This window comes from Zootermopsis nevadensis, unplaced genomic scaffold, assembly GCF_977971745.1.
Source record: "Zootermopsis nevadensis isolate Lab colony 2312 unplaced genomic scaffold, Znev_1.0 Znev_ptg000061l, whole genome shotgun sequence".
Lineage (NCBI taxonomy): Eukaryota > Metazoa > Arthropoda > Insecta > Blattodea > Termopsidae > Zootermopsis > Zootermopsis nevadensis.
In genome coordinates this window covers 12,398,929-12,411,628 of record NW_028259192.1, presented here as the reverse complement: position 1 = coordinate 12,411,628, position 12,700 = coordinate 12,398,929, and the positions used below count along the sequence as shown (strand labels likewise).

General features: G+C 37.1%; 2 protein-coding genes across 2 annotated transcripts in view; one reads left to right on the top strand and one right to left on the bottom strand.

Annotated features, from left to right (window-relative positions):
- Positions 1 to 8,747, top strand: part of LOC110837799 (uncharacterized) — an 84,138-nt gene extending 75,391 nt beyond the window's left edge. Inside the window, exons 4-5 of the mRNA XM_022080340.2 lie at positions 4,572 to 4,740; positions 5,763 to 8,747. Of these exons, the coding sequence (XP_021936032.1) occupies positions 4,572 to 4,740; positions 5,763 to 7,317 (1,724 nt within the window). The 3' untranslated portion in view covers positions 7,318 to 8,747. The remainder of the gene's footprint in view (positions 1 to 4,571; positions 4,741 to 5,762) is intronic.
- The window catches only part of EMC6 (ER membrane protein complex subunit 6), a 175,490-nt gene that overhangs the window by 128,783 nt on the left and 34,007 nt on the right, over positions 1 to 12,700 (bottom strand). The window contains exon 2 of the mRNA XM_087340216.1: positions 2,118 to 2,215. The gene's annotated coding sequence lies outside the window, so the exon portion shown is untranslated. The remainder of the gene's footprint in view (positions 1 to 2,117; positions 2,216 to 12,700) is intronic.

Sequence of the window (12,700 nt, the reverse complement as noted above, 5' to 3'; positions counted from 1 at the left end):
GGCGAATCTGAGTTCCATCTTATTAAATATGCATCAAACAATGGGCAATATCCAACATAATTTCGTTAACGACTAGCCAAATTTGTATTAATTAAGCCCCCTTTAACATATTTCTAATACATCGTACTACTTAACTTACCAATTATTATCAATATTCATTTCAATTTCACACCGGGCTTCATTATTATGCGTTACTTCACATCGTACGAAAAAAATTTACCTTACATGACAAATTCTACAGGCTCTTTCATTCAGTCATCTTTTTCACTTAATATATTTCGATTTTTTAACTGGATACGATGAAACACATTTCATATCCCTGTGTTAGCAGTTCCGAAACTCACTTTTCCGGATCACTTGAAAATTGCTAAAGATTTTGGTGTTCCACTTCATGACTTTCCGATATGAAAATGGCTGTCTTCTGGGTTGCTACGCCTTGAAGTCTCGTAAAAGTTCACCGAAGTTTCAGAGGTGCTTGCTACATTCATCATCACTGCAACGACTCGTTACTCTCATGATGGAGAATGCAATCACCTCTAAAACGTCGGTAAACGTCTAAAGACAGCCATCTTCATACTCGCCTGAAGTTTAACTTTCCAACCTGTTTGATAACTGTAATGAGCTGAGCTATAGATGCTAAAGAAGAGAATAAAGAAATCTGTATTGTACGTAATTTATCTCAAAAGCATCTTGCCTATCTTATTGCTCGCTTACGTACTTTTTTCCTTAGTTGTCCCACGGACCACACTTATAAACTGCTCTGTTCTCTAACACATCCGGCGGTTTACTATTTTTTGACAGCATTTGAATATTATTAGCACTGGTGCCCAGCCCTCAGACATTATCGCATTAAAACGTATACAAGCGTAGAATTATTTTTAGAAAATTGAGAATAAAATTACATTAAAGAAAGGCTATCACCTTCAATTATATATAATGTGATGTCTCCTTAGTTAGGTATGTTTAAGTTACACATATAGGCCTATAACAAGCGATTAACGCAAAAACGGGAGCAGATCTATATATACTATCCAGATTCTAAATAAATAATTAAAGGCATGGCACAGTTCAAATGGATTTATAATTCGATTGACCAATATAATGATGCTTTGTGTCCTGAACGACAAATATGTTACCGCGCTGGTGGCGAAGAAACTTCGTTATTGTCCACTGTTTACAAAATTAAAAACCTCGATAATTAACTTTATATTTTGCATCAGAAATTGATTCCTGCTAACGAAAAACAACATTCATAATACTGATATTGTGGCATATGCAGCCAGGAGACGCACATCGGTCTATAGCAAGTGTGTCACGACTTGATACAAACTCTAACTTCATAAATTATGAACTGTACGCACAGCGTAACAAGACTGACGCGTTCGCCATAATTTTGACCAGTGACCCCCCAGCGAGTGGTGCCAGTAACGGCAGCGTTGTAAGGAGTTAATAGCATTTACGTGGGCGGTAGAGTGTGTCGCTGGAAGACGTCATTACGGAGGATTCCTCCCACCAAGGGAATCGTGGTAACCAAGGTAAAGATCATTTACAGTCATACTAAGACAATCTCGAAAAAGTGGCCATCAAAATCGCCCGTTTCAAATTCAATATGAAATTGTTGGCCAATTTTTCGTATAATTCTCAAATATTAAAGTGGATTAAAATGTTTTCATCACTTTTCTATTTGTTTTCATACAATTCATGCAGGACGGGTAGATTTTTTTGAGGCGCTCGGCAGTTTCTCTTTTAAAACGTCCTTTTCTCCTCACCAAAAATAAAAGTGATGCTAAAATCGGAATTTTTCAACAACGCAAAACTTTTGGGCATATCTAACGCAGTCATGCCGGTAAAAAGTTACAAACTTACGCTGAACGTATGTTTTGTAGTAATATAACTAAAAGCCTCATTTTCACAAAAAGCATTTTGTCTTGACTACGGGTGCTCGCTTCATTTAATAAACCCCATCACCAGAAACCGAGAACAACAAAAACTGTGTGGGGAAATAATTATTTAATAACTCAACTGAAGGATTCTTCTGAATCTGCTACGACGACAAAGGCTGCAGCTGAAAATACAAAAACTAAGATACTACAATAAAACCTCTTGCAGCTACTTACATTGCGCCAAATGCGGCCCGAAGATTGTATTGTCCTCAGGTTGCCACACAGACTTTCACCCACACAAAGTAAAGCATCACTCACTGACCATTGTATTCCTGAAACACAGCACGAAGCACATATCTCAGACTCGTACCACCTGGTCTGCAACTGCTTCATAGTACAAAAGCGATACATGTCCACAGTTGTTTCTTTGCTCGGTGACAGGTTACAATTTGGGTAATGACCACGATTCAGCGCTTTAGATGCTGAGATACCAAACAGTTTCTTTAAAACAGCAGTACTCACGCTTACAGAGCAGCGCATGAGTAGAACACAGTTCAAATATTACATAAAGAAATACTGAGAAAGAAGAGAAATTATGACAAGTAGGATTTGAGGTTTTCACGGCGGTAAGTCTGAAGTTGGCTGTCTTCTGGGTTGTTCTGCCGTGTAGTCTGGTAGAAGTTTACCGACGTTTCAGAGGTCATTGCTGACTCCATCATGAGGGCGATCCCCCTGATGATGGAGGCAGTTTAAAATGAAAACTCTGACATAATGCGAAATTTTTAGTTCTTGATTTGACAGATGATAACTAACAAACCACTGGAATTATAAGTATAAAACTTGTCATTAAATTTGATGTAAATTGTATATGAATATGTTTACACGTCAACAATTAAAACATACTGACGGTGAGACAAACAGAGGTGAATTGCTTTATTATCATGAATCCACTTGCGTCTTTCCGTCATCCTTATCATGGGAGAAAATTTAAACGTAATCGACATAATATCATATTTTCTGATGATAATTTCAGAGTGCTGTCATACATAAGAAAGAAAAATAAACTTCTTCGACAGCTCTGAGCAACGAACTGTCACACTTCAGAGACCTCATTCATTTAGGCTGAATTTTTTTTTTATTTCAGATATCGTAAGCATATAAGGATGGTCCCACGCATCATTATATGTCGATAAATTTGCTTTCCCTTCTGATGACGCAGACTGTCAACGAGAAAAGCCGGGAAATTCCAGTCTCTCCTGGTCCCAGCTTTCTTCTATTGCAATAGCTCGCATCGTACTGAAAGGCTGTTCCTATAAAAAGGGAAAGCTAGCCCCTTAATTATTACAATTTCAAATTATACGCGGCACTTACTTGCAATAAAACAAAGTTATACAATATTAGGGACATAAATATATTAATAATTCGATTCGGTACATGCAAAACAATTTCTGTTTTTCGCTAAAATTGAATGCTGACGTCCATAAAACGGGTATCAGAATGTGCTACAGGAAAAACAATTGGGTTTTAGGGGAGGAAATATTTGTACGTAAAACAAACTGTTTGTAACATATAACAGACAACTGTCCGTCTTTATCACCCTATCCCAAACGACACGTCGCAGATAACATAATAAAGATATGCAATGTTTCTCTTGGAGAGACAACCCCGAGGTCTTTCCAAAATGTGTTCAACCACGCGTCGAAGGAATTACACAACCAGGAAGATAAATTATTTCTTCTATTGCAAAAATGAGTTCAAAAAACGTGGCGGGTTATTTCAGATATCGTAAGCATATAAGGATGGTCCCACGCATCATTATATGTCGATAAATTTGCTTTCCCTTCTGATGACGCAGACTGTCAACGAGAAAAGCCGGGAAATTCCAGTCTCTCCTGGTCCCAGCTTTCTTCTATTGCAATAGCTCGCATCGTACTGAAAGGCTGTTCCTATAAAAAGGGAAAGCTAGCCCCTTAATTATTACAATTTCAAATTATACGCGGCACTTACTTGCAATAAAACAAAGTTATACAATATTAGGGACATAAATATATTAATAATTCGATTCGGTACATGCAAAACAATTTCTGTTTTTCGCTAAAATTGAATGCTGACGTCCATAAAACGGGTATCAGAATGTGCTACAGGAAAAACAATTGGGTTTTAGGGGAGGAAATATTTGTACGTAAAACAAACTGTTTGTAACATATAACAGACAACTGTCCGTCTTTATCACCCTATCCCAAACGACACGTCGCAGATAACATAATAAAGATATGCAATGTTTCTCTTGGAGAGACAACCCCGAGGTCTTTCCAAAATGTGTTCAACCACGCGTCGAAGGAATTACACAACCAGGAAGATAAATTATTTCTTCTATTGCAAAAATGAGTTCAAAAAACGTGGCGGGTTAGAAAAGTGTTGAATAAAATTTCTTAAACTAAGATGATTTTAAATTCGAATAACTTAAAATTAATGACCGGCGCATCGTAAAAAACCGTGTGTACTTGTAATTTGATAAATACATCTGAACTTAGCAGTACTCTCGTAGAAATCAAGTCTGGTTGAAAGTAAAAACAAATAGAACTGTAATAGAAAGTAAAGTCTTAATTTGCGCAAAGGAGTGCCCGTTCTACCAACAAGCATTATGCCGTTCACCTTACAATGCGTTAATATACGTTCCTTTTACAGAGGTGGATGCCCGCGGCTTCCACGAATCAGTGTTCGACGGTTTCGATGATTACTACCCTCAGTCACGGCGTCTAAAGCGCGATCCACTTGGTATCAACTCTCGAGGATTCCACGATGACGTGTTCAATCGAGATTTCGGGTCCTTTCACACAGTGAAAAGATCCAGCACGTAAGTTAAAAACAAGATATTTAAAAGGCTGGAGAGAGACTGGTGATTGCAAGTCGGAAGACGTCAGGGTATTTAAGAAACATATATGTAAACACACATGCATGCACGCGTGCGTGCGTGCGTGCGTGCGTGAGTACGTACGTAACTTTACACACACTCACACAAAGGAAGAGAGTGGGCGTATGGACTGGATTAATCTGGCTCACAATTGGGTTGAGACGGAAGAACGTTTGAACACTATAAAATTCACTTTTCATAAAAGCCGAAAATTTCTTGAGTGACTATCAGTTTCTCAAGAAGGGCTCTAATCCATTAAATTAAATCGCTTCTCTGTTAGTCAACCAGACATTCAGTTACTTATTTTTACTGGCGGCTCGAAGGTATCACCACCTTGTAAAAGGCATGAAGATTTCCGTCTTCTGGGTTGTTGCGCTGTGTAGTCTGGTCGATGTTAATCAACGTTTCAGAGGTCATACTGCCTCCGTCCGCCCTCAAATGCCTCCGTCCGTGCTCAAATGACCCTTAGGGCCATGCCGGCCGGAGCTTCGGCTCATGGTAGGGTCACCCAAGCCGGACAGGTCTAAGGTGATGCGCCAGACTAAGAGTGATACCCTGGTCCTCCAGGTTGGGGGTTGGGCGTAAGGCTAACAGTTCCCAGTATCCCAGTACTTTTACTCCACGTAGTATATTATTGATTAACTCCAGTAACATAACCTAATTTTCAACACCTCTAATACAAAGCGCCTACATGGCGTCTAATGGGACAGCTTTACTTTTTTACATTACTTTTACAGCAAAACACTGGGTGGTACATTTTCATGACTAAAAACGCCTTTTGTTATTTTAAGTCAAATATTGTAAGTACTTTACATCGCATATAAAAGCTATGAAAATAAATCATGCTAATCATATATTTGATAAATGAAATCAGAGAAAGTTTGTCGGACATTTCCAACAATAAATATTAACTCAAATGGTTGGGTTATTGCTCTGTAACTGACTGGTTTGTGCGTTTGTTTCAGACAAAACACTGCTCCTCTGATTACTGACACAACCTTACCTAAGTACATCAGGCGACTTGTCCCAGTACAACGCAAAAAGAGGAAAGCAGAAGATCTGATAGAAGGACGCAAACCGCCAGGAGCCAAACAACCCTCTACCGACACACGCAAGGAACAACGTGAATCGGGTTCCCACAAATGCCGTCGAGACACCTTCCGTGCCGATAATGGTGACGCCGTAGGCAAGAGACGGCCCGAAATGGACAGCAGTGGCTTCCATGGTGATACATTCCGCGGAGGATTCGGCGACTTCTGGACTATGAGGAAGAAGAATCTTCTGACGGAAGATTCGGTGAATTCTTCAGTACAATATGATTTCGATAATGGCTGGACAACGCAGAAAAGAAGACTTGGTATTGGGCCATCAGGATTTCATGCCGATACTTTCACTAGTGGTTTTGGAGATTTCTCAACAATGAAAAAACGTGAAACTGGAAGTAATTCAGATAATAAATTGTTCATATCAGAAGCCGAAAAACGGAAGCCGGAAATGGGTTCAAACGGCTTTCACGGAGACACATTCAGTAATGGATTTGGGGACTTTTGGACAATGAAGAGAAACGGCGCAGACTCCAGAAAAGAAAACGCCCTTAACGGTGTGGAACACAAAAGGCGCCCAGAGATGGACTTCTCCGGTTTTCATGGGGACACATTTAAAAATGGATTTGGAGATTTCTGGGCCATGAAGAAAAGGAGGCCGGAAATGGATTCCTCCGGATTTCATGGGGATACGTTTAAAAGTGGATTCGGAGACTTTTGGACTATGAAGAGGAAGCCAGAAATGGATTCTTCTGGATTTCATGGCGACACATTTCGTAATGGCTTTGGTGATTTCTGGACAATGAAAAAGAAAAACCCAAAAATGGATTCCTCAGGATTTCACGGAGATCTCTTCAACAGCGGCTTCGGAGACTTCTCGACGATGAAGAAAAGGAAACAGGAAATGGATTCTTCGGGTTTTCATGGAGTCACATTGAATAACGAATTCGGTGACTTTTTGACCATGAAAAGGGGATGGCCTGAAAGGGAGTATTCAGGTCTTCACGACGTTCCTTTCAATATTGGATTTGGAGACAGGTCTGTGAAGAAGCGTAAACCCGAAATGGATTCATCTGGATTTCATGGAGACACATTTAATGGTGGATTCGGAGACTTCTGGCCAATGAAGAAAAGGAAACCTGAGATGGATGCTTCGGGTTTTCATGGAGACGCTTTTAACAATGGATTTGGAAACTTTTGGACGATGAAAAAGAGAAGACCAGAAATGGATTCTTCAGGATTTCACGGTGACACTTTTAACAGCGGGTTCGGGGACTTCTGGCCCATGAAAAAAAGGAAACCAGAGATGGATTCATCCGGGATTCATGGAGAAACTTTTCATGGGGGATTTGGCGACTTTTTGACAATGAAGAAGAGATCGAATTTCCGGAATAATTCCACTATAGGACGTAATGTTCAAACTTGCAGACACTGTAATGACAATTCGATAAACATGCAGAATTCTAAGAACCCCTAAGACATGGAAAGCTATACAGAAATGACAAACCCAGTCATATTAAATGTTATCAGTACAGCAGGCAGACACTATATATAAATCTTCCAACCTGGTCATTATTTACTTTGTCCATACTCAATTCAAAAGCAAACATTTCTATCGGAAAGTATTTAATGGAACACTTGAAAAGTCACAAGTCTCACAGCGGGAAAATGAATTTTTCATGTAAATTTAAATTATAATTACAAACATCACACATTAATATCCTTTCCTGTCATCAGACTTAACTGTCTCTGGTATGGTAGCAGAGTGGCTATTGTCGGTTTTATAGTGCATAACGCGATTACAACCGATGTTTCGTAAATTTAAAATGTTTGATGAATAAAGCCACCACCACGCAGCTCCACGATAATACATAATAGAAAACATATTAGACCTGAACTTTCGGGAATGTTAAAATTTGGATTGTGGCCTTTTGAATCACGGTACCTGTATCACTACACGGCGTTGTAACACATAAAACCATAATCCAACAGAAGTGCGTGACATAATAATCTTCCGTAGTCTTCTTCTATAAGAAATTTTATTGTGTCAGTACAGTTTATTTTAAGAACGGCCAGAGTCAAGAACGGGCTATATCGCTAGTCATTTAAAACAAAATCTGCACGTAACTGGAATATTAAAGAGTTACGATCCCTTGCAATTAAGGCTCATCAACAAATGCAAAAATGTGGTAAGAATCAGAGATTAGACTGAAGTCTTTATGTATCCAAATTATGTATAGAGTTTGAAGAAAGCGATTTTATTTTTCGTTTCATCTTTAGGCATCATGCTTGATGATATATAATTGTAAATGTTTATTGATCTATGAGAGTAAGATCCAATCATTTGTTTCTATTTTCAACAGTTGACTTTTCACGTGTTCAGCTACATTTCCTCTCATGTCCCCTCTATAGACATCCCCGTGACTGTAATATGGACGTCATTATTTATTTCACGAAAAAAACCAAGACCCCAATTTTATGTAATACGGATAAAATTAATCAGTTAATGTCAAATTTGGTCTGTTGACTGACATTTCAGTGTAAATGTATAAAATATTCAACAGCGTCTACCAATAACACTGTAAAGTAATACTGTAAGAATTATGCATGTTCGCAGAAATAAGCTCTGATTTCTGGACATACAAAACCTGTTTGTTATATATTTCACTGGCTGTTCCTGTAACCCATTTCAATATATGCCATATCCTTTGTAATGTTTACCTACGTGTTGGAAGTATTTTAAACTAAAAATGCAACTAAAATTAAGAGTTGTGCATGATGTCTCAAAGCGATTAAATCATATTTTATGTTATGACTTTTGTGGAACAAACGGAAGTTATTATGCTCGGATTTTGTGTTACTTGTTTGAAAGTCACGATAATAAAATTCCGACTGATACTTCAATTATGTCCACAGAGATCTTTATGATTTGTATGTGAGAATCTGATATGATTAAGGAACCCATTTTGATCTTTTACTATTTTGAACGTTGTTTCTAATTGCTGATGCTCACTTACACAAACCAATGCTATTTTATGTTGAAACTATTTTGCGTTTCAAACTTACATATTTCAGATTTGAAGTGAAAACAGAAAAAAGTCATACATCATTTGAAAGTTGTGTCGCAGTAATAAGGGGCCAAGATTCTAGCTGCTAGTAACGACTTGATATGATGCATTAAGTTACTGTATGCAAGGATAGATGTTTTTAAATTATGTCTAAATTATTTAGAATGATCATGAATTACTTTGTCTGATATATTCTTTAGAAAAAGTCTTTTGGCGTGACTTTCATTTCTGGAGTGAAAACATTTTTTCAATGGGCTTAGAGTTGCTAGGTTCATAAGAAAAAGTTAGTCATATATTAGTTATAACGGCAATTCATTAGACTGCAAGTGATTTCGTGGTATTTGTATCAAGAAGATAATTTAAACCTCTGTCCAGTTTCTAAAGTAATTCTGACTAGCGAAACGTATGCGCGCCTTATAGTTTTTGAAAGACAAAATAAAAATACAATAATAAAAGTATGAGAAATGTTCTCGAAATACTGAGGCAGTGTGAACTGCGGTTTGATAAATTCAATTACGTCCATATGATTGTTGGCCAGTCAGATGGGATTCAATTGCCCAAACCTGAATCGGCCGGTTCCAGGTAAACATTGTTCTTTGTGAGCATTATTAAACATTTACAAGTAGGCTAAACCAAATTCTTTTAAGTATTTATATTGCTTTTCATTTGATTATCACTTTAATTTGTTAAAATACCAGGCCTTTTCCAAGGATATTTAAAGAATGTTATTAAATTAGTTAGAGTACTGTTCTTTTTTTTTCTTCTGTCTATCAGTACCACGAAAAGTATATTTGAATACATCATACCACAATTGAAGCTGAAGATATTTAACACGTTTGTATACTCTGACGGATGACTGTCTTGTGAAAAACGATGAAGAATACAAACGTAATTATGTATAAAAAATAAGGTGTTGGATTTTTGTATGGAAATCTGCCTACATATTCCAGTTCATGAAAGAATGTACACTTCTAAGTCGGTGTTTTCCTAGTGTCTTTTCACTTTAGCAAACAAAATTTCCCAACAGATGTACCCACCTAAATTCTATATAAATTCTTGCTCTCCCCTAATATAACCACATGCCTAGTCGATCGCAACTTCACTACCACAGTCATACTAAATGGTCTCCATGACTCATTACATAACATAATGAATTTCTCTCTTCCTCCTCCTTGGATACAAATACTTTCCTTGGCGGTTTCATTACAAACACTTATAATTTATGTCTTCCCCCAAAGCAAGAGATCTAATTCCACATCTATACAAAAGAAATGCCAAAATTATCCTTATATTCGGCGGTTTGGAAAGAATTAGTGTTAATAAGTTTTCTAAATTAATAATAATAATAAAATTAATAGAGACAAATTAAAAAGAAGAGAAAACAATAACATCTCTCAAAGAAAAATGTGAGATATACTTTCACTTACATAAACTCATGCAAAACCCTCTTGCATGTACATCTTAACTTATAAGTTTTTTTGCTTACCCAGAATTACATTATGATAATATACAGTATTGTCTGCATCTGCAATATGATACTCTTATCCACTGTAAATTAACATCAAAGCCAATGAGATGCAATCGCGAAGAGTGCATGTGGAAAAAGTTTGCATTTTATTCTGGTACAGTTTCCAATTTAGCTAATTGAAAGTTTGTAATTATCAGCTACGGAAATGTAAAGGCTCTTCTAACTGCGTCTTCTCTCAAATTTAAAATTCATTATTATAAGTCCTTATTAATTTCTCACACTGACAAAACCTTATAGGCTAAATTCTTTCCTCATTAATCAATTAATTTCAAACATAATTTCAAAAACCTTGGCTTAAACAAGTGTGGTGTTAAAATCCTGGAACCATCTATGATTCCATTCATGTGTTACAATGCCTCTTAATAAATTACTATAATCTTCTATAATGCAAGTTTAAACAAGGCAAATTCCTGCTTATGTGAGTAGTTACGCTGAAAACTGATTAAGACGTTTAACTGTAGATTTTCAGTGGATTCTTCCATCTCAAACTGAGAACTAATGTTTCTCCTGCAAGAAATAAACTACATTTCGGAACAAGTGAATTTAAGGTCTGTCCCAGCAGGAAAACAACTAGGCCTAAAAGCCTTCGACCCATGTAGCCAGTCTCTGGGCCAAGATTTGAGTACGACTACGTGTCCACATGTAACAGGGTCCACACTATGTGATCTATTTCTATCAAACTCGACATGGTAGACAGACACAAAATGTTGTCGATAAAACTGTATTTCGGATAGTTTGTACTCATCCAATATTAGGATTAAAACTTAATGACAAAAATGTATATTTTAATGAGCTAAAGGAATCCTACAGAACGCGTGATTATCAAATGTATTTGAAAAATTTTATCGTGAGAAAAAAAAAGAGAATATGAGTCTGATCGTATTAACTTCAGTTTGTATGGCTATTAGGGGAGACTTGCCCCAAATAGCACAGGCATAATAAATGCAAATGGGTTTTAACTGACCTCTAAACCTATGACAGCATGTTTTCTGTAACATCTGGAGAATGAAGAAATGTTGTCACGTACGTGACGTGTCTTCCTACGGTTCTTTTCAAAAAAGAAAAATCACCAAAAAGCCAACGTCCATGTAAAATCACATACTTAACATTCTTATCATGAAATACAATGCTCGCCAATAAATATTATAGAATATGTAATTTTATCGTTATTAATAACATATTAGGCAGTATCTAAACAGGAAACGAATAAAAAAGATAAAAGCAGCACATTCAAATAATCAAGTTCAAAATACAGTAAAAGTCACCTCTTCATAATAAATTCTGTAGGATATTAGCAAATAAACACATGACAAAGGAAAATGCTCAGTAATATTACGTCTGTGTACAGAGTTCAGACACAAACCTAGCAGGTGATTTAATCCGAAGTTGGCTGCACCTGTTTTCCAAACCATACTAAAAACACAAGAAACGTTGATCGAAGCAATTAGTATTAATTATGACTAAACTAAAAAGACTTCACTGAATATCTGTTTCAATACACTGATCACAAATCTTAGGCTGCCAATGCTCGTAAAATGTTACAGCAAAACTATAAGAGAAACGCCAGAAAACAAATTTTTGCACACAAAGGATAAAATCCGCGCTGTATCAATACGCCATCTTTCACTGAAGTCGAGTACCAATACGACCAACCCAACGGCGTGACATTTAATACCATTCAAGGCATGCATTTGAAAACAACACAGGTGTTATTTTACTCAGCTATGTCATTTTAGGCTAGCCTCCCTACCACGTCGAAGCCACTTTAATAAAGATCCAAACGAGACGGAATAGTTTAGTCTGTAAAGAGCCTGGCGACGGATTGGATAACCGGAGTTCAGTTCTCGGCAGTGGATGAGATTTTTTTTATCGAATGATCCGAAGGGTAAAGGATGCTCTCTCTTGGGGGGACAAGGTGGCAGAAACATTAAGCTAACCGACCACTCTTCTTCACCTCGTACCTAGGTTAAAAATGTTGAAAAATATACATGCCTCTCCCCTTCAATGCGATGAAAATCGTCTCACACAATAAATATAATAATAATATAATTTACATAATGCCATTCACATCTAGAGCGACATGTTTCGACTAGCATGAGGGGTCATCTTCAGGCGCTTAATGTTCATGCAATATAGGCGAAGACCTGCGATATTTAAAACATCTTCTAAACATCTTTTTTCGACGAGTGCAATTTCCACTTCATACTAGCGTTACTACATATTAATTTGTAAAATGTTCTTACAACTGTTAAAATACATTCAAC